At 43.9% G+C, this 26,593-nt stretch overlaps 3 protein-coding genes across 5 annotated transcripts in view; 1 reads left to right on the top strand and 2 right to left on the bottom strand.

Annotated features, from left to right (window-relative positions):
- The window catches only part of LOC139301840 (exostosin-1), a 167,444-nt gene that overhangs the window by 96,225 nt on the left and 44,626 nt on the right, over positions 1 to 26,593 (top strand). The gene's annotated exons all lie outside the window — the stretch shown is intronic.
- LOC139301843 (pleurocidin-like peptide WF3) lies at positions 1,889 to 2,697 on the bottom strand. The gene is made up of 3 exons (XM_070925323.1): positions 2,598 to 2,697; positions 2,341 to 2,359; positions 1,889 to 2,153 (listed from the first exon to the last, which is right to left on the bottom strand). The coding sequence occupies exons 1-3, from the start codon at positions 2,695 to 2,697 to the stop codon at positions 2,060 to 2,062; spliced, it is 213 nt and encodes a 70-aa protein (XP_070781424.1). The 3' UTR covers positions 1,889 to 2,059.
- Positions 4,302 to 5,370, bottom strand: LOC139301842 (pleurocidin-like peptide WF3). The gene is made up of 4 exons (XM_070925322.1): positions 5,303 to 5,370; positions 5,118 to 5,209; positions 4,687 to 4,705; positions 4,302 to 4,551 (listed from the first exon to the last, which is right to left on the bottom strand). The coding sequence occupies exons 2-4, from the start codon at positions 5,206 to 5,208 to the stop codon at positions 4,458 to 4,460; spliced, it is 204 nt and encodes a 67-aa protein (XP_070781423.1). The 5' UTR covers position 5,209; positions 5,303 to 5,370; the 3' UTR covers positions 4,302 to 4,457.

The following is a 26,593-nucleotide window of genomic DNA, read 5'->3' on the forward strand; positions in this document are numbered from 1 at the left end:
CCTTTTCCAAATATGTCCGAACAAAATTGTAAGGCCTTACATATAAATACTTATTAAGTTATTGTACATGGTATGCTTCCTATATAACATTCTTACGATAATAGTGCCAAAATGATACCTGAGTTCTGGTATTGATAACAAAACTGCTTTTTTGCAATACCTTTCTTTAGAGAATATTTACATGTTTTTTTTAGAATTTTTGTTTTAACAAAAAGAGCCAATCTCCTAAAATGCATTCTGTTTTCTTCATCTTAACACAAAGCAGCTGCACCAAACTCTGAAAATACAGTCTAAAATGAGCAAAATCACGATTGATACGAGTTCATATTTGATCACAGGTCATGTGAACACGATGACACATTACGTGTGCATTCATGCATCGATATCGTGTTGATTCATTCATAAAATGGGCCAGCCTCAGCAGACATGTCGTAGCGGAAGGACCCTGCTAGATGTGCCAGCTCTGCTAATATGAATGCTGGCGCGACTTACTGAGATATACTCCTTTGAAACAAAGCCATCATCAACGTTATCACTACACCTGTGCATTTCCAGCTACGCCATGTCAAAATGCATGCTGTGAAAAATGCCCACATATTCTGTGACTGACTACCGTGAACGAGTCCTTTGAAAATGTGGCGAATAAAAGCCTCCCCAGGTTCAGCCACGAGGACGACCAGAGACAACACAAGAAAGAGACCACTGCATTTCTTGTTGTTAGTGTTATAATAGTCGAAAAAGACGAACCTGAACCTGAAGAAAGCGTCGCAGTCTTATTCATGTCTTTTGTCTCTCGGTCATAAATGTTTTGTGTTTTTTTGGACATGCAGACGAAATGATGTGTTTGTACGTGGAGGTACTCTTCAGCTCATATCCATCTTTCCACAATTTATTCTGTTTGATGGCCAGGCTGCTACTAATCCATGGCATTAACATTTGTCACATTTATTTATTATCTCCGGCTTTAGTCCTGTTCTCTTTTACTCTAAATTGTGACTGTGGATATATATTTATATGTTAGCACAGTTACTTATACAGTACTTGGGTTAAAACCCTTCAGTTTACAGCTGCTGTATGGCCCCTTGTGTTTCTTCTGTATAGACGTGCATACAGTCCTGCGGTGCGGGCAAAGTTGTACCATACTATCTGCCTTGTAGGTTCTCTTGCTTGACTTGTACTTAGCATCAGGAGGCCAGTAGGGTCTCTAGGTGTGGCTTTGCTTTGTGCTGCAGTAATGCCACTTCCATGTATTTTGTACTGAAGGAATACTGGGTTTTGGCTGGGAGACTCTGCCAGTGAAAGTTTTAAATACGTCTTATCAATATTTTAGGCTTTACCGAGACCCCCCCCCCCCTCCCCCCAGGATGTACTATCAGTAAGTGAAGCTAATGTCAACTCCAGCTGTGCAGCAAGTGTAGAGCTGTCAACAGTATTGTTTGGGGGCATCCTTACACTTTATTATTAAATTCATTCAATAATGTATCAACAAAACCTATTACATGTCAGCTGACTTGTAACCTTCCCTGGCTGACATGTTTGAAAATGAGAACCTGCTACAACTGAATTTATTGTCACACATTACCTTTAACTTTTTCTATAAATATTACTAATATCAGTTAGTGGTTTTAATATTCTTTATAGTAACATTAATAGTAACAGTAGAAGTAGCACTACTCCATACCAATGGATGACTTTGTTATTAAGAATAGAGTGACTTCAAAAACTGTTTTGTCACGTCTCAAATGAATCACATAATTATCTGATTAATTAGTGAATAAGATTATTGTAAAATTGCAGCTAATATATTATGGGAATATAGTCAAGTCTTCATCAAGACTCTTCGCATCGCCATTAAAAAGCATTCTTGAAATAAGACACAGAGAAATAGTTTTACAATGTTAAAAGGCAGATTTATTCCAATCAGTTAGCTTCAGCGTAAAAAAACATGTATATTCAGTGATGGTTGCCTTGGTGGGTCCTTGTTTATTTTCTTGGATTGAAGAGCAAGAAGCATTTTAGTTTTTCCTTCAAAACTTTACTACGGACTGGCCCCTTTAGTCTAAGCAAAACCAGGCCGCCCTGGGTTGTAATCGATTGAACGCTTGTCCAGCTGCTCTTCCTGCTCCTGGGCGGGGCGGCGTCTGTTGACGAGCCTGGTGGAGGTGAAGAAGATTCGGCACGACAAGAGCAGTTATCAATAATAATAATAAAAGTAATAGTAATATTCATAATTGATATGAGAAATATTAGGTAGTTATTCACTTTGGAAAGTATGAACAAACATATCAATTTTCATATATTTACTGCAACATTAGATATTTAGTAGTAAAAAATTCTTACCCATGGATCAACCTGCCAACTAAAGAAAACAAACAAGACAGTGATGTTAAATTTAAGCTCATCACATCATATCACACATCAATCAATACATTGTCATGGCATTATTCTGCTTTATGAATAACGGTAATGAAGGAACATGATAGCTAGTGCAGCGGTGTGGCTCATAGATGTGGTTTCAATAGTTTTGGGATAAAAAATGGACGTCCTTTTGTTGACAGTGGGAAAGTAGCTGTTTTGCGTCAAAATATTTGCCATACCGTGAGAGACTCCGCGGAAAAGCAGTCCGAAAATACAGTCTCCAGGTTCAGCCATGAGAACGACCATGGACAACACAAGAAAGACCACGGTACACTTCATCCTGCAAAGAGATTGATAAACAAATGCAATTTAAGAAGAAGGAAAAAAAACATTTTTATAACGCAGGCTGCAAAGTTGTGATATAAAATAATAAATCTCAGCACATATAAAATATTTTGTCTTGCTCAGAAGTAAACGAGGTTGAAATATTCAGTTCGTACCTTTCCACTGATTCAGTCAAAGACCAACGGCTGTTCTCAGAGAGTCGTGTGGCATAGATATCTACATGTGCTGTGAATATCTGTGCCTCACTTTATATATGCTGCGCTGGATTCATAGTCATTGTTTATATAATATTAGTATTATTACAGGAAGGGCAAACGTAGACTCTCATAGCGTTTGGGAGGGATAGATAATTGATCTAATCTCAACCTCAAAACCAAAGTCAGTTCACACACGGCTCCCTCCACCCATCACTTCCTCACATGCAAGTTTCAGGTTAGACTTGACCTGAATTAGTCAAACAAAGAAGTTAATTATCGATAACTGTTTTGATAATGAATAACTTAATCAGTTGGTTATCAAGAATCTTATCTTTAGAGCTCCCAGCAGCTCTAAAGTAGCTTCTAAAGTTAGCTGTGTAGAGTGAGCACAACAGTAACGGCTGGACATGGCAGATTACAATATTTACAGATGAGACACTATTAATAATATCAATAGTATAAAGAAATATCGGTCCTACTATAGAGCCTTGTGGAACACCTTTAAGTCTTCCCTATATGCGATGTATTTGTTGTCAGGTTTGTGAAGGCATTTTTTTTTTTTTTGTCTATTCCAAATGTAATATTTCCCACTGACTCTCTCTGCAGAACTTGTTGTTGTGACTCTAGTTAATCACTCATTAGCAACAAAGCACTTGAGACAGCAAAGCACAGAGGAAATACGCCAGAAAGCACACATGTGCATGCAATACATTAAGTATCAGTGTCTTTTGCAAGCATCAGACAGTCTTTTTTTTTTAGCAAGGCTGTAACGTCTGAAAGAGGAAATAACACAATCTTCCTCTTAAAAAAAAGTTAAATTGATTAGCAATAACACACTCTGTTACTCAGTGCAATACTTGGTCTGGGAGTACCATTAGCTCATGTGGCTCAAGTTAGCAAACTGTTTAACAAAACAGCAATATCTTTTGTACTTGTGATATTTGTCACAGTTTGCTTCCTATGTGTTTAATTCATTCAGTCGTTTATGTTTCACGTTTCCTGTTTTATTTTGTTGCTCACTGTTTTTCCATCTACTTCACTTCCTGCCTTTGTGTGTTCCCCGCCTGTGTGATTGTCTGCACCTTCCCTGAATGGTTTCACCTGCCCCTCATTAATCCCACCTGGCTTCTGCACTTACTTCTTACTGCTGTGTGTAACTTGTCTTGGGTCCCTGTTTCCCATGCATTTCCAGTGTTCCCAGTGTTCTTGGACTTCCTTTTGGAGTTCTTTATTGGACTTCGATTCTTGCCTGCACCCTGTCATGTTTTAGCATTCATCATTATCTTGTAACTCTCACTTGTGGCCAAATACACACACACACACACACACAAATGCACTTCTTTAATAAAGTGGCTTTAAGTTTTCATCATAAATACAATTTTAAATATGACAGTAGAAAAATGTTTTGGTGTTTTATGATGCAAATTTATTCAAATGACTTGCAGAATGTATTCAAAATACAAATCAATAAAGTCAATGCAAATATTCTTTGTTATGTTGAAAAGCAAGAAGCACTCATTTTCATCCAAAACGTCGCTTGAGAGCGGCCCCTTCAGTCTAGTCAGAGCGGGGCTGCCCTGGGTTGTCACCGACCGAACGTTTGTCCAGTTGCTCTTGCTGCTCTGCCACTTTGTCTACCCCGTGGATGAGACTGGTGGAGGGAGAGTAGATTGGGCATCAGAAAACACAACATTGTGAGGAGAGAAGTTGGTCACACATAGTGACGGTGAAATGAATGTTGAACTTTTAGTTTAATAGTGACAATGGCAGAAGCACGGGTCCTTACCTATGGATCCCGCTTATAGCTAAACAACAGACAGGAGAAGAAAACAATGACATTAAATCTGAACTCTTTGCTTTATATCACACATCGCAGGAAGTTTTACAATGGCGACTGTAGTGCAGAACGGTCAGCAGAGGAATACATTCAGTTCATGAACACACTGGATTTGTGCACGCTCGTAAATCACAAGTAAGTCATGTATTCATATGATGTTACATTCATTTGAGATTACTGAAACGTCACAGCAGGTGTGATTAACACCATTAGCGAATGCCCTAATTGTCACTGAACACGCAGCTTTCTCTTCCTGCATTGTAGGAAACTGACTGTGTCCCTGTTGGCCGACGAGTTGTTCTGCGTAACGACTTGCTGTTGGTCACGCGTGTGCTTTGCCGCCTACGTTGTGTCAAAATATTTTAGCCAACTGACTTTACCTCCATGGATCAGCCCTCCAATGAAACACTCTCCAGGTTCAGCCATGAGAACGACCATGGACAGCACAAGGAAGACCACGATACACTTCATCCTACAAAGGAAAAAGAAAAATCAATCAATGGACAAATTTAACAGTATTTTTTTTGATTGTTAAAAGTAGTAAATTAGGTTGAAATGTTTAGACCTTTCCACTGAGTCAAAGACAAAAAGGCTTTTCTCAAACAGAGCAGGGGGAGATTTACAGGTTGTAAGTATCTGTGCCTACCGGTAGACTGGTACCTCTCTCTTTATATATGCAGGACCAAATTAATTAAGTAATTGCGTAATATGTTTGTTGTTGTATTGCTGGGGGGGGGGGGGGGGGGGGGGGGGGGGGTTAGGGTAAACAGAAGGTCTCTTTGCATTGAGGGCCAGATGGGTTATCAGCCCAATCTCAACCACCAAAACGAAGTCAGGTCAGACTGTTCCCTTATCACTTCCTCACTTTCAAGGTTTCAGTTTAAACCAAGTGAATGAGTGATTAGACTCTAGTATTAGACAACAGTTAACTAATAACTGGTAGTTATTAAAAGATAACCCTAGTAGCTCACCTGGTAGAGTGCGTACCATGTGCTAACGCTGAGTCCTTGCCGCAGAGGCCCAGGTTCGATTCCCATTACCTCTACCTTGGTGTGACGCAAAGTGCTACCGAACCCAGCTGTTCACATGCACGTTGTTAGAGTTTGAGCAGTTTTGTAAAGAAGTGGGGGCTAAAAATAAACTCTAAACCCCCTACTCTGTGCATTGTTAATGGTATTCCTATCATGGGTTGCAGGCATTTTCGTGACTTTAAAATAATTCTCTCCCCAAGATTTTCTAAAGATATTATCTCATATCGCCGTGGTCGAGGTTTGATTTTAAAACACAAGAACTGTGGATAATTAATGATAGTATGGCCAGATTATTTCATACAATTCCTCTAAAAAAAAAAAGTATCTCTGATCTGGATAAAGAGTTCGCTGCGTATCCTGTTACCAGCTTTAATAGTTTGGAGTGCTTATATGGAAGCATATGACCAACTTCATAGTGCTAACAAGAGGTGAATGTCTGCAAAGCCATTGCAGGGGGCCATAAACGTTCTTTTTAACCCCTAATCTCGCCTGCTTATGTTTCTTGTGGTTTGATTCTCCTATAGCCTTTGTTTCTGTTTCTGAGACTGACATGAAGGGGAACAGCATTTAGGGTATTTGCTCTAGGGTGGATGATATTTGAATCCTTGCACCACCGCCATGATTCTCATCAAACGTGCTACCCTCCATCACGTGACCGTATGATGGGTCTCTTCAACCCAAACCTGGAACCACGGAGGCCTTTTTTTTTTGTTCTTTTTCTGTGAGGTTACGTGTGCCTGTGAGTTCGTGTGTGGTAATGACAATGCAAAGTCCTTGCCGTATCAGCGCTAACAGCTCGATTATTATCTTATCACTTCCCCACGCTCTGTTTCCTCCTCTCTGGCCAGTTAAGAGGAACCAACGGTGAGAAAGTTCAAACACAAGACAAGCAACATTGGGGAAAATGCTTGATGCTGAATTCTTTTCGGCACTTTTCGTCGAAGCGCACGCCATTTAGAGCGTTCTTTAATTGCCTCGGATTGCGTGGCAAAAGTTCATCCCAATTATTTTAAGTGATAACGCATGGGTTTTCACTTCTCCTCCGTCGTTTCTGCTCATTGCCGTCGTGTTGTTCGTCCTGCAATTTTATAAAAAGGTCACTTTTCAAACAAACAGGGGGTAAAAACTGATATATATTTTTTAAATGAATTTCTTTTTCTGTTGGAAGTTTTGCTGATTGTGCTTGTCTCCACTGCTGCTCAAGTTTTAATATATATCTATTTATTCCCTGGGAAAGAGCTTTTGTACATTTAATGTTTAAAACAGCAAATGTAAAAACCTTCCATGAAATGCTTAACAAAAATATGTTTTCTATTATTGATGTCAGGCATCGGAAGCGCACGCGTTTCTGTCCATGACAAGGTGGACGTTCTCTAAAATACATACTGTAAGAATATATAGAGAGATAATATTGTCTCTGCTGTGCCGTTTGTTAATGATCAATATATTTTAATTTGTGTTGACTCTTTTTTGCTCCTCACTGTCCCCATTTCCATTTTTCTTTTTTTTTCTTTTTTTCTTATGTTTCCTCCATCTTCGTATGACAATTTCCCTTCTGTAATATTGATCCATAAGGAGCACATGAATAATAACTGAGTGTCAATCACGGCTGTCAGTCACTTAGGCCGAGGCCATGATGAAAATGGAACGATAGATAGGCGAGCGTTTGTGCAAGATGAAACCTTTCTGCTGACCACATTTTACAGTATCTGAACCTAACAAATACAGCATTATTCCATTTTGTTTAACGGAGAAATGTTCAAAAAAAATGCAGCCGCGCTCCCATTTGGTTCCATTCAAGCGACAGCAGAGACAGCGAGACGTCTGAGGTGTTTACGTTACCGCTGCGAATGCCAAGAAACCAGCGTCCCGAGTTGATCCCGGCAAACCAACAGACAATAAGGAGCCACGAGCCGAGGGTTTATGTTTGATCCCGGCGTAAGCCCCTGTCTGCTGTCTCAGAGAACTCAGTCAAGTCTTACTGTAGCGCCAAAATCTCCGAAGGACGCAAATTCACACCATCAGCTAAAACAGACTCGCTCAACCGTCTTCGGTTGTCTGCACTTCGATTTATTCCTTTCTGCTTTAATGCTTCTGTCCACCTCTTTTCTATAATACCAAGACTTGTTTACTATGGGGGGGGGGGGGGTTGTGCTGTTTGAGATGTAATTTAGTTTTGTTAAAGTATGAAGCTTTACTCCTCGCTCGTTGGTTGGATGACAGTTGAACAAGCCATTCTGAACTGCACTTCATTATTACGTCGCAAGTGCAAAATGTAGGCCAAGCGAGCATTGTTGACAGCCATGTAGCTTTTGAATAATGCAACTAACAGCCTAATAAAAGTTGGTGGTTCGGTAGTAACCTTTTAATATTGCAGTTTTTAAAGTTTGCTTATTGAGTTACAGATTTTAAACAAAACAAAACAAAACATTATTTAATCAAATTCAACTGTTGGTTTCAGCTTCTGACACGGCAGAAAATCTATAGAAGCACGAACTTGATTGCACATTGAACATTGCAGCTCTGCACATTCAAAAAGTGACATCGGCGCATACTATCTGCAGAAGAAACACAGCTCTCTCTCGCTCTCTCTCTCACTGCTCAATATTCATTTTCAGCACTGGCTCCACAGCTCGCTAATGACAATCCCAAGCTGCTCACAGGACTTGGCTACAGTGAACCGGAGGCACCAGAAAGCTACAGTGGCAGCCATATCTAATGGGATTTTCGGAATAATCTGCCGCTGCCGCCATAAATTGGCATGCGTCATAAGCAGTTACAACTTAATGAAGTTAGAGAAGAAAAGCTTACTCCAGCATGAGCAATATCAATTCACTAAATCCCTGCGTCTAATTTTTAAAACCACTTATGGCCACTTCAACTCAAGGGCAGAATGGAGCAGTTACCGATGACTGACAGCACATATGAGGCGTTACATGTGGTCAGCTATTGGGTCAAACTGTCGGTTTAGAGGTAACACTGGTCCTTTAAAAGCGATTCGCGTCACAAGATCACGTGTTACAGAGTCCGAAAGCACGACTTGAGAGGCAGTGAGGTAAGGGTCTTTTAATCAAGTCCATAAAACAGGCAAGGGTAAAAAAAAAACCAGGCAGGCAGGCAGGCAGACAGATCAGGCAGACAAAACCAAAGAGGAGTAGGCAAGGAATCTTCAAACGGGTGGTCGGGCAAGGGATCGGGCAGGCAGGGAATTGCTAGGAAAGCTAGGGTTGACACACCAGACAATCTGGCAGAGGGTGAGTGGATGTGGGCCGGCACATGGCTGATGAAGGTAACGAGATCCAGGAGGGGAGATAGGCAGGGAAGCTCGGGCGAAGGCACAGGGACAGTAACTGTAGGGCAGGAGGGCGTGGCAGCATCTGCAGCTACTGCAGCCACTAATGACGAAACACAGGGGAAAAAAGCAGGAGAGGTGGTCTCTGTCGAGGTGAACTCGTGACGTGTCCACGATTAGAGCCGACTGCAAGAACCCAGGTTTTTAAGACATAGCGACTGAATGTGACGTTAGGCCGTCCATTTTGGGGACATTGTGGGGACTATTGTCATCTCTGGGCACGACGTCTTATTTCCACACACACAAGGTGCGGTACGATGTTCTGCTTTTCTGTCGCAGGTGCGAGGCGAAGCGTCTTGGGGCTGGCTTGGTATGTGAGCGTCCAACCTGGAAACCCAACATTTACAGTTAGAGATGACAGACTGGAGAGGCAGACGTGAGACAATGCGTGCGCCCAGAGACAAGTTTTTCAAAGTTGTGGCTGTTATTGTACCCGACTATTCTATAACAATGCGCTATTCATCCTACGCACACTCCCGTGAGCCCTTCCTTTCATTACAGACGGAGCTGCCACTCTCTGCCTGCTCTCTGCTGGGTTTTTAGGGGTCCTGATGCCACTCACTGGCTATTGAATAATGACCCCGAGAGACCCAGCTTTAGCCTAATCCCCACTTGAAAGCTATCCTTCCTCTAATTCAATCCCTCTTTAAACCCTCGCTGGAGACAGGCGAGTGGCGCATTACACACACACACACACACACACACACACACACACACACACACACACCTGGATTAATGCCGCCAGAGTTGAGTGGCTGTTCCAACAACATACTGGAACTGAATAATGACACAGGCTTAAAGGAAATCAGGATATAACATTTAAAGCGGGGATTTTACTGCCTAAAGTGACATTGATTTGAGGACGAGTGCCTCTTTTACGGTTGACATTCATCCACTTCTATAGTTTTTACTTTTCAAGTGGGGAGTCGCGCAGACGTGATACGGTAGAATTTTGGACTCTGGAATAAGTGGCTGCAGGATCTTAATTGACCAACCGCCAAGTGCCAAATGCTGGTAAGGATTTGTCTTTGGTGAGTTAATCCACGAGGGTTTTTGGAGAGGATACCAATTAAAAGCCTGGGTTATGGAACAGAGGGACGTACTGCTTGTTAGCCCTGCTGGTTAGAGGACTGCAACGCTTCACTTTGTGATACAAAAACAAAGAGCCACAATCTCAACGAAGTCCTGGTGGTTATATTCAAACTGAAGCCCGTTTTCGGCTTGTTTTTCGACCGCTGGAGTCGATTTTTCAGTCTGCAGCGTTTGGGTGCATTCAATGAAACTTGGCGATGTGGACTATACACCATTTAATATGGACTACCAAGTCTTTCTATCAGCATCAAGTTCATTCTTTACTCGGTAACGCGAGTAATTATATTAGCTATTAATGGTTATTAATCCGACATTTACATGAAGTACAACACTCCGACCCCATCTAGACCCCCCCCCCCCCCCCCCCCCACGAAGGTACAGGCTGTCTGATAAGAGGTTTGAGAAGCTTCTGCTAATGAGATACAATTATTGTTTCACTTCTGAACATTAGGACCTTGCTTGATATGTCAGGGCAGAGATGACAAAAAATATATATATGTATATATGTATATATATATATATGTATATGTATAGGTTCGATAGGATAACTGTGTCCATGAGGATGCTTCCAAAATAAATCAAACACGCGCTTAAACATCTCAGGTATAAACAGACACCAACAGACACATATCACTGAGATACGGCAAAAAACATGCAAGTGCAATAAAAAAAAATATATATATATATATATATATATATATATGTGTGTGTGTGTGTGTTTGTCTATAATATATGTGTCTGCAAGCCTGGTGGGCTGCCAAGCCAGCATCAACAGCTGCCTCGATCCAACAGCAACACATGCGAGACAAGTTTGATGCCTCGTGTGAACGTATGTTGCTTTCGAATGTGTTTCCTCTCTTTCAAATGTCACTTGCTGCGACATGGGAAGGAGTGAATCAAAGGAACCAAAGCGCTTGTCGACGGCATCCTCGGTGCCGTCACTGAGAGAGGAGCAGGTACAAACACGGGAGGGGACTCTTATGTTCGACGTCGACATCGGGAGACAGTTTCAAAAGCAATATATGTAACAACACGTGTTTTTTTTCTGGATCACCAAACCCCTGATATAATTACAGTTATGGCTGAACTTGCACTCACGCGTTCGCGGCATTTGATCGTTGGCGTGTGTCATTGCTTAAGAATGCTATGCACAGCGCGGAGGCTCCCTCGAGAGGATAACGTGGTCATTAATGTAACTCATGTGCGCGACAGTAGTTTTGTTTGTTTTAAAAGCCGTTTATTACACCGACAGTTCAAAATAGACTTGTTGTTGAGCAGCAGCTTCTCTGAATTTAGCGCAAAAGCTTAAAATGCTTCTCTTAGCTGTTTACACCTCCGTGTCATAGATATAGATGTGATGGGGAGAATACATAAGGGAGTAAAATGCTTAAATGTGGAATCACCCCCTCAGTGGACTTCTTCACGCGTGCAGGCATCTATTTTGGAGCATAACACTAGAACAGTAACATTTTACGGTTCAACATTACCATTATTATTACAAACGTTGCCGCCACAGATACAACCACAGCCTCAATTCCCATTTATATCATGTCATTTCTTTTTTTTGGCGCCCTTTCCAAAAATCTAAACTTTTTTTTCCCCCTCTTTCTTTCACAAGTTCAGAAAATTTAAAAAAAACAAACAAACTCATTCGGTGACGCCATCAGTGTCAAAGTCAGAGAATCACTTCTTGGAAATACAGGGAGCTGAAATGAGGCTGGAGGCACGAGGAATGGATTCTCAACGCCGCCTAGCAAACCCACTGCCTGCTCCTCAGGCTTTTGATATACAGCTTGAACACACACACACACACACACACACACACACACACACACTGAAGCTCTACCTCATCATTGCCACAGAGCATGGAAGATGAAAAACCCATGAGTGTACGCATTTTGATTCTTAAATCAACAGTGTTTTGATTTTGGTTTTGCTACAGCAGAGCGTGAAGCAGCTTATTATCTGCTTCATTACTGGCAGGAGGACAGGGACGCGCCTGTGTGTGTGTGTGTGTGTGTGTGTGTGTGTGTGAGAGAGAGAGAGCGTCTTTTGTGGGAGCGTATGTGTGTGTTTTCCTACAGTATCCCAGTATGTGTGTGTGTGTGTGTGTGTGTGTGTGTGTGAGCCAAAAAGTTAACCAAGCCCATCCCACTGTTTCATGAGAAACTCGTATAGTTTCCCAATGCACGGAGGTGGGTGTTTGAACATCTTATATCAGGTAAACAAAGGAATAGAGTGCATCCGCACACACACACACACACACACACACATAAGCAGTTACTAGTTACTGAACACATGGCTGGCTGACAATGCAGACCTCACCCACTACACATTTGTTTTAATTTGACTTCAATTTGAGATCAATTCCACTCTCATGGTCTTTATGGTAAATATTTTATGGAAGTAGCTGGTTAGCTTAGCTTAGCACGGCTTAGACTGGCTAGCCTGGCTCCATAGTTTTTCTAATCTGTACAAAAAGTCTAAAAACGAGGGGTCTACTGCTGCACAGTCATGAGCGCTTACAAGTAATTCAACATCAATATGCACATTGGTGAAGATAAACTGATCGGGACCTGAAATCAGTGTGCGTTATCGCGCTATCATTCTTTTCCCGCGAAGCTCCCCATCCACATTAAAACACCCGAACGACGGAAACCAGCCGAGCGTCTTACTTCCTCCTCCTCTTGTGTGTATCCCAAAAAAGGAAATGTGCTTCACCGTCAACATCTGTCGAGACACAGCTGGTTAAACCTCCCAGTCTGTCTACACGCTCTCTCTGTGATCATCTATACTGCATTTAGTAGCTCTCGTTCACACATTTGTACCCTAAACTGGGAGCACGTGAAATGGGGATTTGATCAAGTCCTGTGGAGCCACTGATGCACTTTTTGGGTTTCGAAAAAAAAAACACCTGCTCAGTGTGGACTAAAGGCCAAGACAGAGGGAGAAAGATGTTGACGTCAACTTCAAGTCCCCCTGTTGGTGTCCGCCTGTTCATGTCGCTGTGCATGATTGTGTGTGTGTGTGTGTGTGTGTGTGTGTGTGTGTGTGTGTGTGTGTGAGAGAGAAAGAGACAAATGACAGACCCCACATGACTTCACTAAGAGGTTTCCTGTCTGAACTTGAGTGCTCAGAGGTCTGCTGTGGCAGATAGGACTGCTGCCTTTGTTCACATTACAACCCTAATTAGGCAGAGCATTGTGTGTGAGAAATACGAGAGCTTTTCTCAGCGTGTGTGCGCGACTGACTGACTGTGTGTGTGTGTGTGTGTGTGTGTGTGTGTGTGTGTGACTGGGATATTGAGAGTGACAGCTGAATGTTGCCACCAGCACGCTCCGCTTGTCTCCTTGTTTTGCTTCAGACCAGCCGAGTGAACTGCTGGCCGCGGGCCAAAAGGAAAAAGAAAAGAAAAAAAACACACACACACACACACACACACACACACACACACACACACACACATACCCCTCTATACTTGCGAAGACTCTCACTGATGAAATTCTACTTTGTGTAGGCTTCACCCCTTAGCTTTAAAGTGAACCCATTAAACCTAAAGACCTGAACCTTGTGAGCCATCTGTCAGAGATATTGCATGACTTCGGCGCCTGTTTAAAGCGGCCTCGTTTGATCAATTTGATATTTTATTCTTTGCAGCTTCTAGGCTTCATGTGCAGTGTAGATTCACGTTTCAGGTGCCACCTGGGAAATAATATACCCAGGGACCCGTGCCGGTGGATGGGTTGAGTTTCGATTTCGACTTAATTCGTTAATTGATTTCGACTCGTTTTAAATGTCTATACTGAACCGAAACTTCTTTTCCCCCATAGAGGCTGAAAGCAACCGTCAATTTCAGCCTTTGTACTCCTTCACCTTTTCCCCCGTAACACCGGTGTCAGAGAACCAAGGGGTCCCCCCCCCCCCCCCCCCCCAACCTTTAAAAGTTGTTCACAGTGTCACATGAGAGGACAGCTTCCTGTAAGAATAGTGTAATTCCAGCCGCAGTGAATGTTTTCGGTTAAACCACAGTTTTCTAAGCGTATTCAAAGTGGCTGAGTTGCTTCTAAATGTGATGCAGAGACGCTGGTTTCTGTTTGCCGGTGTGTTTCCAGAGATTGTGATTCTCTCCCTGTCGGGGTCCCTGTGGGACGCCGGCACTGTAGAAGCTGGAGGCAGCGTATGAACAGGCCACCCACCACCAACTGCCTGTGTACATGGTGTGTGTGTGTGTGTGTGTGTGTGTGTGTGTGTGTCGGTGCTACTGTTGGAATATTAAAGTTCTTCCCCGGTGAATGGCAGGCATATCAAAGACCAGGGAGTCTGCCAGCAAAGCCTGTGGCCAATACACACTGACAAATATATATTCACACACAACTCAAAGGCATACCAAAGTGTGCTTATAGCATCACAGCGCCCAGGGCAAGTTGATGTTATTTTTATAGTTTTACTCAACGCTGCCCCTCAACACTTTATTATGCAGTCTGCTTGGCTTGTGGCTCGCACTGTTGTTAGCCTGAAGCACAAACACACACAGCCAAGCCACCCGGCTTGTTTAGCGGGCGGAAAACGGACCTCCGGATTGCGGCGACTTCATTTTAAATGCGCTGACTTTAGCGATTGAACGACACGCCGCTCAGAATTTTCCGTTGCGACAGAAACCCTGCTGCTCCTCGCCATCACCACCGCCGGCAGCTCCGGCTGTTTTTAACTTTGGGAGGTTACAAACTGAGAATGTTGGCCCTGTGGTCGTTGCTTAAGATGTTAAAGTATTTCAGTATCTGGCCCTGTGCGCGTCTCGTGTTTTTTGAAGAACACTATAAGAGATCAGATTCTTTCTTTCTTTCTTTTCTTTTTTTTGTACTTTGTTTTCCATCACAAGGCGATGCAAATTAGTCTTTGACAGAGCTAATAGATAAATACATTTTTTTTTTAAAAAAAACACTAAAAGACAGCCCGCCCGAGCTGATGCGTGAAATAGTATTCGCACATTCTCACAGCGGCGGGGCAGATTCTGATTCTCCAATTCCTAAAATTCTGATTTTAACACAGTGTTACACCCGCCTTTGTTTTTTTTTTTGCTCCCTGAGGTGACCGTCTGTTGCCCTAACGCGGCGCAGTGCGTCGCTATGGCTCGCTGGAAGCGTGACTAATGTGCTGTTCGTGACTCCAGTCACTTCCATGTGATGTCAGAATGTGTTTCATATCCTCTTTATGTCCCAACTTTAGCTCTTTACACTCGCACCTGTTGTTCACATACGTCTCTGATTTCTCCTGCGCTCACAAAAACATAAATTGCAGATTTACTCTGTTTTTTTTGTTTGTTTTGTTGCTGTGTTCCCCATCCTCTACCAACAATGTGCAGTATTAGACATCAGTTTAACAATCTGACCTGGTGGGTGGTGTTTTTGTCGTCCAGTAAAGTGTATTCATGTATCCTAATACGAACAGGAAATGCAGCGGTCGTGCTTTGTCATTTCTTTGTTAACCCATTGCTGCAAACGTGGTCTGTGAGATCAGAGGTGCGCCTGAGACGAGTCTGTGCGCCCGCGTTTGATGCATTATTGAGTTTAATGCAATATAAATGGACGTGCAGCTGTTTTTGTTTGTCTCGTTTTCAAATCTTTCTTGCGAACACGGCGGGAAGTCAGAAATCGTGTTTGTAGATATCACGGAGAGCGGTAACATTGTGGTTGCATCAGGAACGGTGATGTAACACTGGCAGATCACCAGCTCAGCTCTCAGCTGCGGGTCTGAGAAACATTTGAACCTGATCAGATGTGCGTTGGAGCCGCCACGGGAGATCTTAGTGGTATTCAAACAAAAAAGGACTTTCCACATCTTCATGAACAACGATTTAAACGAAGCTTGAATCTGCAACTAACACTCGAACTGTATTAAAAGAGGATTTCAGTAGGTAGTTTAGAATATATTTGTCTCAAGATCGACCAAAAGATCTGAGTACTTCCTCCACCGCGAAGTGCAAGCGCTCAATGCCAGTACAGGAAGTAGTGCGTCCTTAATGTCACGGGTGGAGGTCGGGGTGCTGGAGAACTGGAGAACTGTAGCTACGGTCTGCTGAGTTGTGGTTTAGTTGCCTATCTCTAACCAACAAGTCCACAGTGCAGCTCATGAAAATACAGTAAAAACTGAAATACACACTGGTGACTGGCATCAGCATGTCTCAGAGCTAGTCACACATTTTCCATGTCTGTTTGGTGCGCTGGCATCATGGCCTGCTTCATTAATCACACTGCTGAGCTGTCTGAGGTTCAGGGACAAGCTCCCGGGGGTGGTGGGGGGGGTTAGTCTGTGTGGTGGAGCCTGCTGATAAATAGGCCTGCTAAGTTTACAGTAATGGACTGAATATGGCTCCTGTCTTCACTGTCTGTATCCGTCTTGCTCTGCTTTTATACTGTCTTGGGTTAGATCATTTGAAGAAGCTTTATTGACGTGAAACGCAAAACTAACGGATAGAAACAGGTTTAGTTAGTGACAACAAGTAGGAAACAACAACAAATGGTTTGTGTCAGACAAATCCACATTTACTAACTACACCTCTGACCATCTTATACTCGATTTTCCTATTGCAATTCCAACACTGTCAGCAGCATGTGATTTTAAATCAATCAGACCATATTCATACATAACCCAGTTAACAGAGTGAAAAGTACTCAACGTGAAGAAAATAGTGGAGGCTTAAAAAAAGTTCAGTGAATGTTCTTTCTTTGGGGAAAATTTAATTTAAAGCCACCATGTGTGGAATCTAATTTGTTTTACTTTGGCACCTCCTAGTGGTAGTATTAAAAAAAAAAAGACACTGTAGAGCGAAGTCGTGGTCACAGAATGACAGTTTGAACTGTTCCTTTTTCTACAAACAAACAGCTCTACAGGTCTACAGCTTTAGACTGATTTAGACTAAGACTAAGTTACAGCATAAAGGTGACGTAGTGACTATGCTAACAGGGCTAGTTGGTGAACAGCCGCAGCTGGAGAGCTGACCGCTAACTTGCTGGTCTCGCACGATGGCTCTTGGGGAGATTTTCACGATTTTTCTCTCCGCTGTTCTGTTCGCCATCGCAAACCGTACGTTTTTTTGTTAATATGGGAAAAAAAAAGCTCTCCGACCTGACAGGCTCGGCACACTCGTCCGTTTAGCTGTTCGTAGCTTATTCAGAAGACGCATTTGCAGCCATGCTTCTACAGTGCTGGTGTTCAAATTTGAAAAGGGCACACGCGACGAACTGACGTCGCCTCAGCACCCATTTCGGCATGCCCGAGAAGTGTCCCACTCTACAGGAAATTACTAGACACATCCAGACAAGGCTGCTGGAGCTCCGCAGGGAACACCGGCACCTTATTATTTTCCTATTTGTAACATGTTATATCGACCTATATATATATAACAGTCAGGATTAATAAACCAAACCAAATACTGGCAGGCAGTAATGTTAGTGTGTGAAATGGGTACTCACAGCTTGTGTGTGTGTGCACGGTCTCCGCACACACACACACACAAACACACACACACACTCTTGCCCGAGGAGACAGCTTGCAAACAGCATGATTTAGGAGCTAGGCCCCTGGCAAACAGGAGCGTTTAGGAGAGAAGGAAAGAGAGAAAAAAAAATAAAAAGACAGAAAGGAAGGATGAGAGGGAATGGAGGACAGAGGACAGGAAGACAACAGGCCCTATCAATTACGCAGTTAAACGAAGAAAGAGCAGCAGCAGAACACAGGCTCGTTTTTAATCAATGGAGACACGCGGCGTTCATGTGGCGGGCGGGCAAATTAACACTTGGACCAATTAATCTGGTCCTGAGCTCTTTACAGCAAAGAAAAAGAAGAAGCAAATTCCTCATTCAATCACGCCAACGCTGCAACTGATCTCTACTTGCTTAAGGGCGCTGCCTGGGTGGTAGAGTAATTAGCAAAGACACATTCGTCCGGTGTTGCGTTTTGATATTTTTGCGGCAGCTGTGTCTAAAGGCCGTCGTATTTGAGGGCGACAGGCATTTACAGGGTTACGGGCGGGCCACACTGAACAGGAAGCGGACGCTGCAGCACTGCGCTTCCACTGGAATCGATGAAACTGGCTACACCGGGGCGTCTATTTATATTTTTCCACCCAGATATGGGTCATAAAGTGTCTAGATTTAGTCATACTGTGTATCCCTCACTTTCTATCAGACGGGGCTTCCACTTCGGGGATAAAAGATTCCTCTTAAACAACTCTAAAGCAGCTTTAATGTGGCCGCGGTCAGAGAGGAGCCTCCATCAACAAAGGGTGGCTAATAGCCAACGGCAAATGAAGCAGATTTATGTGATAAAAACGAAGAGAAATGGATGAGGCAGCGGTGCGGTCGCAGATGACTCGTTCGGATCCTTGTTTGTCGTCCGGGTTCAGAAGTGAATCAATGAGAACCATGGCAACAGCAGGCTTGTTATCATCGTGGCAGCTCCCCCCCCCCCCCCCCCTCACAGTAATGAATTAGACCAGCGGGGGGGGGGGGGTTTCTCAAAGAAAGAAGATCTGAGGTAGAGGAGGGACCACTCTAATAGCCTTTGTTGAGGTTACAGTAAAGCTGCGCCTCTGATTCTCCGCATTAAACGAGGCTTTCTTCCACTGGAACACATTTCGCAGTTTACTTCCTTTATCTTGCTCACGTTCTTCCGTTTAATTATAAAAGCGACTGCTCATTTCATTACGCAGGCCTTTTCCTTGTTCAAAGCACAACGGCGTGTTTAAATGCCTCAGTGTATCGGGTCCACTGAGTCGTAGTCTCTGACCACAGCTGGGCTTATTGGGGTTTTTCTTCTTCTCATGAAGTTGGACGGCGTTAATTGACAAGTTGGCAGTTTTTTTTTTTCCGATAACATATATTCATTTCAGTCATGTCCCCAGTTGCCTTTCTCTGTCGTACATAATAGCGCATTTCATTTCTTTGGGTTTTGGGTTGTTGTTGGTCAGACAAAACGAAGCAAATGTGAAGACGTCACCTTGACCTCAGGGAAATTAGGACATATGCATATTTCACACATGTCTCTTGGTTAATTGGGGAGAAATGGCACATGAATCATTACTGAGGGTGAGTCTTAGTTGCAGCCCTGTTCAAAGCACGTCAATAAAATGAAAGAAAAGAGTAGAATTTAGATAGCTGTCACTAAACTCCAGAGAGAAGCACTTCTAAAAGGGCCTTTTCTTTAACTTGATATATGTCTGACTGCATTATATAAGCGGGGTATGGATCATGCGTATTGCACGTATGTTGCAGCGAGTTGTTTCACATGCACTGACCCCTTGGGGGGGGGGGGGGGGGGGGGTCTTGTTTATGAGGCCAGCTGCAGTCGGGAGAGAAACCCCTCCTCACACAGTCTTACATGTTCACACAACACACACACAACACACGCAGCCTGCCACTCCATCAGAACTACACAGCCACAGGCCTCCACATTAACACTTGTCTCGTGAAAAGAAACGAGACAAAGGCAGGAAGGGGGGGGGGGTAATGTTTGAGGGGAAGAGAGAGAGAGAGAGGGAGTGATTGAGAGAACCAACTTCAATTATGTATACCCCAACAACTTCAATTAAGCATTTGAGCAGGAAAATCAATATGGGAACTGATGACGTCCCGGGCCTTTCATTCCTCACTGAGGAACTGGTCTGTCTTCAGGCAACACACACACACACACACACACACATACTGTATATAAACTGACTACCATCCACTGACTGGGTATAAATCACTCCACAGCCAACAAGGGCAACAGCCTTCGATCTCTCGCCTTCGGCCTCACCATCTGTGTTTCCCAACCCATCGATAATGACTAATGATCATCATGCGATGGCGAAGAAATCAAGAGTTGAATAGGGGAGAGCTGGGCATTGTTGTTCGGCAGCGTCGACACCGCGCGACCTATAGACAGCCACAGAGCATGATGGGTTTTTCCTCTTATTTGTTTTAACTCAAATCATTGACATCCCAGATTCACAAACGCGGCTAACAGTCACTGTGAAGTCAAGACCAATGGAATCCTCCGCCAAGATCGGACGCCATTTTTCAACGCTTTGAGCACCACGCACTAAATTCCAGTTAAAATCCATTCAGTCCATTCGTTGACGAGTTTAATAATAGTCGTCGCGTCCGGTGATATTTGCTGAGAGGGAGCGACTGTGTTTGTGCAGAAACCGCCGGAGCAGTTCTGTAACACTAAAGCTGAGACAGACAGAGAGAGAGTTGATAAAAAAAAATGAATTAATAAATATCATGCTGCCTGGGCCAACTCTTATCAAAGTCATCATCAGTTTCCCTGCATGAAATTCCATATAAGTGTGTGTTTGCGCATTGAAGTGTGTGTTGGCGTCAGCTACCCTTTGTAGTGCTCAATAATTCAGCAGCAGAAGACGTCGTCGCATCTCCGATTTCCTGCCCGATGTTGTTTAACGCCTGTCGCTATCTCTGGAAACAGGGAGGACTTGGAAGTGTTCAGCATGGTGGAGGGGGGGTGGTGGGGGTGACTTTGACTCTGCCTGTTCCCCTTCTTCACTTTCTCCCCTTTTTTCCCCGGGAGGAGAAGAGACGGAGAGGGCGAGTTGGAGGCAGAGCGAGTTAAGTGGCGTGTATTCAGAATTATTGATTCCCGGGCTGCCTGCACCGAGTTTCACCTCACAAGTTTATTCTGCACCACGGTGCCGGTGTTGAACAGTGTGTGTGGTGTGTCTGCGGTCATCGGTGGATCTCTGCGTACTGCAGACCGGAGCCCGCCACGCCGAATAACACCGAGGCTTTGAGCTTTAATCCACGTGAGGCGGTTCACACTTCCGATTGATTTTGACAAAGAAAAAGCAAAGCAGGAGGAGAGGACGGCGTCAGGTGCTGGGATTGTTTCTGCTGTTCGTCACAGTTACGAACACTCACTACGTTTACTGTATAAGTATGTGGCCCGCATACATTTTCATGGTTCGGGCTCCTTGGTTCGAAACAACCTCGACGTTGCAGCGTACAGTCATATTTCAGACAATCGGATAGACCCGAAAAAAAAGACATTTAAAGACGTTACCCTGCGGTTGAAATGTTGACTGCGTGTACTGGAGCTGTAGAATATTGTTCTATGTATTTTCACTACACTGCGTACCTCCCATTGAACGTGGGAGGGGGGACTCTCGCTATGTATTGGCGGATTCTGCTTTTTGATGACGGAAAGACTTGACATTGGCGTGGCTCTCTGGGAAGGCATTGTGGGCTATTTGAAATGCTTTTGCTGATTATTATTAAAAAATATTTGTGTCCAGCCTGCTTCAAATCCTCCACCATCACCCCCCCCCCCCCCCCCCCAAATAAAAAACGGACCACAGGACTTAACGACTACAGACCCGTCATCCTGACCTCTGTGGTAAGGAGGTCATTTGAGCGACATGTACTGTCACACCTCAAATCCATTACTGACCCCCTCTTGGACCCCCTACAGACCCCCTTGGGCACATCCTCCAGCACCCGGACTCCTCGGGAACCTATTCCAGGATCCCGTATGTGGACTTCAACTCTGCTTTTAATACCATCATCCCGGTTGAGTGTGCCTGACTCCACCTGCGGGTGGATCACAGACCTCCCTGTTTGACAGGAGGCAGCACGTGAGCCTGGGTAAACATGTCTCTGACTCCCGGTCCATCAGCACCGGATCCCCTCAAGGCTGTGTCCTTTCAATCCAGTAATCAGTCTGCCAAGCTCCTGAAGTTCGCGGATGACACCACCCTCAGTTCCCCCATGCGGGTGGGTCACCATGTGGGGACCTGGTGCCCGTCACAGCAACTCTCAAGACAGCGGAGATGGTTGCGGATTGTGAGGACCTCACGTGGGAGCAGAACACCCGCTTATTGTACATGTTTTTTGATTATTTAATAATCATTTTTCACGTCTTTTCATATATATGCTTCTTGACTTATTACTTACGTACTTATTTTTATCTTTCTTTATATTTTCTTACTTACTATGTTTATTGTTATGTCCCAAAACACCAAAGCAAATTCTTTGAACGTATGAGATTTCAACCCATACATGACTGCCCAAGGTTCCCCGTTCATAGACACCACTATATGACTGCGTAAAATATGGTGTGGCGCACATACTCGAGCCCGGAGTTTGTTGTAATGTAACTTAGTATTTCAATAATTTATGTCCTTGTAAATATCTGGAATATTTTGGTTCCATATATTCCCGACTTATTACTGCATCCCAGAAAGCAGATGAGACAAAGAGGAAAGACCGCAGACCACAAGAGGAGAAAAGGGAGTGGGACTGACGTGTTAAGTGCTTTAACACACTTGCTGCCACACACACACACACGCACACACACACACGCACACACACACACGCACACACACACACACACACACACAGACCCGCCCTCTAAAACCTGCAGGGGCACAGGGAGGGTGCTAATGGTGCCTCACAGCACTCTCATACATCCACACACTCCTTCAGGGTGTGTGTGTGTGTGTGTGTGTGTCTGAGAGAAGCATCACTCATCAGAGGCAACTGGCAAGCTAACAGGCAGTGAAAGAGATGGATGGATAGACAGATAGACAGATAGATGGAGCATTTGCAAAGCTTATTTTTTTAAACACCTTTGTGCACATCACTCTGTGTCTCGGCACATTACCGCCACTTGTAGATCAGCGGAAAAGCATTGGCAGGAGCGTGTTTTTTTTCCCTCTTTACATATATACATTTACGTACTGCAGAGAAGTGTACGGTTGCCGCACAATGCTGCAGCGACGGATCGATGAATCCATTGTTCGATCGAAAGGGAAGTCAGCTGCCAGCTAGTTTGATAATCGTGAAATGTGAGGATTTGCTGCTTTGGGCTCTGGGGGACTGATCGATCAATCGCGACGATAATCCGCAGATTAATCGATAATGAAAATATTTGCTAGCTGCAGCCCTATTCCGGACTTTGAGTCCCTTGTGTCCGCTCAGGCTGGTTACGGTCAGGTGGTTAAATGTTCATCTCGTGCTGCAGACCTTCTTTTTTGTATCAAAATCCAGAAAACATGATGTTTCCTTGACCTTAACCAAGTGCTGTGAGGGCCTTAACATAACCATGAAGATGTTTAACAATGCTTCCGTTGGTATGAGCAAATTGTGTTGCAAGATGGGATTTGAAAAAAAAAAAAAAAAGAGAAATATGTTGTTTGATAACACACACACACACACACACACACACACACAATCTCACGCAACACCTGCTGATAACGCACACAATAACAGTCGTCTTCTGTGATTTGGAAATGTCAAACCCAGCACCTGCTGATCTGTGCTTGGGGAAGAAAAAAAAAAGAAATAAAGATGCACTGTTGCCGCTTTTTATTTCTCCACTTTGAAGGGATTTTCGTCCGTGGTGCTGAGGGAGCGGGAGGAGGATGTCGACCATGAAAGGTCACAGTTGATTGGTTAACAGCAGAAAGCTTTTACCTGTTTTGTGCAGGAATGTCTACCCGACGACAACATCTCTTGTTCAGCGCACTTGAATGAGACTGGATACCGCTAAATTCTTTTTAGATGCACCCAAGGCCAAATAGTCTCTTGTTGTTGGGACACAGTCGGCTGCTGCCGCTCTGGTGAATTAAAAAGGAAATGTTGAATTGAAGCCACTGAAAATGGAAAGAAAAAAAAAAAAAAAAAAGGAGCTGTCGTCGGATGTAGACTGTTAGTAAACTCAGAGTATTAAGTAGTAAAAAAGAAATATGTGAGCCCTTTTGCTTCCTTGTTATAATGCAACAGTCCGACGTAAAGTTTACCGCAGCTCTATTGATGCAGACCGTGGCTTGATTCCATTAAACATAATATATGCGCGATGATAACAACAGCTGCAGTACATATATGTGATCGGCTCATTTGTTTTGGAGTGCTCCCTTCAGAATTTCACGTATTACAAATCACCAACGCCTTCCAACGCAGGTTCTCCCGTACGACAGGCCGGTGCGCAGCGAGTGTTGCAGCCGGTTGTGGATCTCATTCCTGAGCAGCATCTTTTACGAAGCTTTCGGGAAGATGTGGGCTCCGCGGTGAAGAATGACGGCCGTAAACACGAGCGTGAACATAAAATGGCTCCATTTAAGGGCTGCGCTTTGTCGCTGTCGGCCGATTGGACATCAGCCGTGACCTCTCCCCTCTAAAGGATAAGCCTTGCGTTGTTCTTTATTTTTCTTATTGTCAACAAATCCCATGAAAAGACCAAAACAAGCCCCCCCCCCCCGACCATGAACCTCTTTAACAACAGGTCACGAACGCTACTTTCCTTCTTTAAACAAAAAAAAATGTCCTTAAACAGCAAGCAGTACAAAATAAGTAGCGCATCTATTTTTTTCAACTGAGGATTGGGTGCACGGCTGAGTACGTATGGGTCTGTGGGATCGACTCAATATAAACGACACGTTCATAGTGATGAAGGAACATGTCAGCCAGTACAACAGTGTGGCTCAGTGTTTTTTAATGTGGCTGCTGCGGCAGGCTGGCTACGCAGGCGGTACATGTATTGGTGATTTTGGTGTTTTCAAGGGATTTCCTGGCAAAAAAAGAAATATAACCGGCCTCATCCTTTAACTTTACGGAACTTCGCAGTCCCTCTTTGTCGGTGCAATTATACAATTCCGCGTATTTCCTCTCTCAGTTATGTTTATTCAGTCGGAGCAGAATCCCTGGCCTCGTTTTACCTTTCATAAAAGCGATTTCACTGAGTTCCGTGCAGTCAGGCGTCCAGTGCAGAGTTTAAATTTGGGAGAAAAAAAAAACAACTCGGTGCTCAGTATTGGCAGATATACTCGGTGGAGGTATTGGAATTGGTACCAGGAGAAAAATGTTGGGTTGGCGGTTCCCGAGTGAAATTAGTCGTAACTAAAACAACTGCTGTCGTTTGCAACTACCCAACTTTGTTTTTGTTTCCTTTCCGACCGTACAGATACCTCTCCTCCGCATGAGCGTTCTGTATGTTAGCTCTGCCTGTGTGTGTGTGTGTGTGAGAGAGAGAGTGTGAGGTAGTATGTATTAGTGAGTGTGCATTAATATTCTGAGCCAGACCAGTCTGCAACATTAAGCTTTAATACCAGCCCAGAGACCTGTGTTTCAACTCAGCAAGAGAAGGGAACAGTCTCAACTGTGATGCTTACATACACACACACACACACACACACACACACACATACACGTACACACACAGTGATAAATATGGAAATTTCTCTCTGTCTCAAAGACACACCGACACAGCAATGAACATGCAAATGATCCTCCCTCACACACACACACACACTTGAAGCTCAGGTGTTTCTGTGAAGCTGTGCCATCTGTCTTCTGGTATTTTGATGAAACGTGACGGGAGCAGACCCCCCATAATAACAGTATTTTAGCTTCATAGTGGTTTCGGTGTGACATAAACTTTGAGGAGCCTCCTCGGGGGGGGACTCCTCGGCTCCCAGACCTCTGCCTGCCGGGCCCTCCTGTGCTGCCGTTGTTTGGATATGAAGGTTAAAAATGACGCCACTGAAAGTCGCGTGCAAGTATTCCCAGTGTGTCGGCACACAGAGGCACACACACACACACACACGTTTGTCTGTTTTCACAAAGTTCGATTTCCCCTCCCTCTGACCCCAGCGGTCCGCTTTCACGCTTGTGAGCTGCTTTTAGCTGTTTGTGGTCAGCTCGCGCAGTCCCTCCATCAACGACGTGAGGACGGTCTTCACCGTTGCCGGGTATATCGTGCGAGTGGCCGTTTTGAAGAAGAAGAAGAAAAAGAAGAAGACGGAGAAATGCAGAACCGCATCAGAACGACGGGGAGCGTGAACATTCGAACGGACAAGGAATTCAAAATGGCACTTTATCTGCCCTGTCTTCGAGCTAACACTATGACAGGATGTTGTCATGGCAATGTTCTCTGACTTTAACTGATCTCAGATCGCCCTGTTCAGGTGGACACAGTTTCTTGTGTCTGCCTCATGATTCGGAAGACGCATTCAGATGACAATTTTGTTTTATTTTTCCACGAACCACTCCCAGATTGGGATCTAACCGCCAGTGTGACAGCACCTTTATCATACCTTTATCACGGCATTGGTAACATTCATTCCCTGAAATCTGCACTAACCTTAAGGGCTCAGTGTGCTCCAAAGTTGTTGCATAAACTTGTGTTGATACTTGACTTTTGTTGTGATTAGGCGCTTTATGAATAAAATTGAATTTAACTTCAAAAAAAAAAAAAAGAAAGCTAGAGAGAAATGGTTCAATCCTGTCTCGCTCCAGCAAACACTGGTCGATTGCCGTACACGAAGCGGACATACTTGTCTGATTGTCGGTTTCGGAAAAAGTTACAAAAAACTTGCTCGACGTCGGGA

This window comes from Enoplosus armatus, chromosome 19, assembly GCF_043641665.1.
Source record: "Enoplosus armatus isolate fEnoArm2 chromosome 19, fEnoArm2.hap1, whole genome shotgun sequence".
Taxonomy (NCBI): Eukaryota; Metazoa; Chordata; class Actinopteri; order Centrarchiformes; family Enoplosidae; genus Enoplosus; species Enoplosus armatus.

Excerpts from the sequence above, each read along its gene's own strand:
- LOC139301843 (XM_070925323.1), bottom strand. The coding sequence starts at position 2,697 with ATGAAGTGTACCGTGGTCTTTCTTGTGTTGTCCATGGTCGTTCTCATG.
- LOC139301842 (XM_070925322.1), bottom strand. The coding sequence starts at position 5,208 with ATGAAGTGTATCGTGGTCTTCCTTGTGCTGTCCATGGTCGTTCTCATG.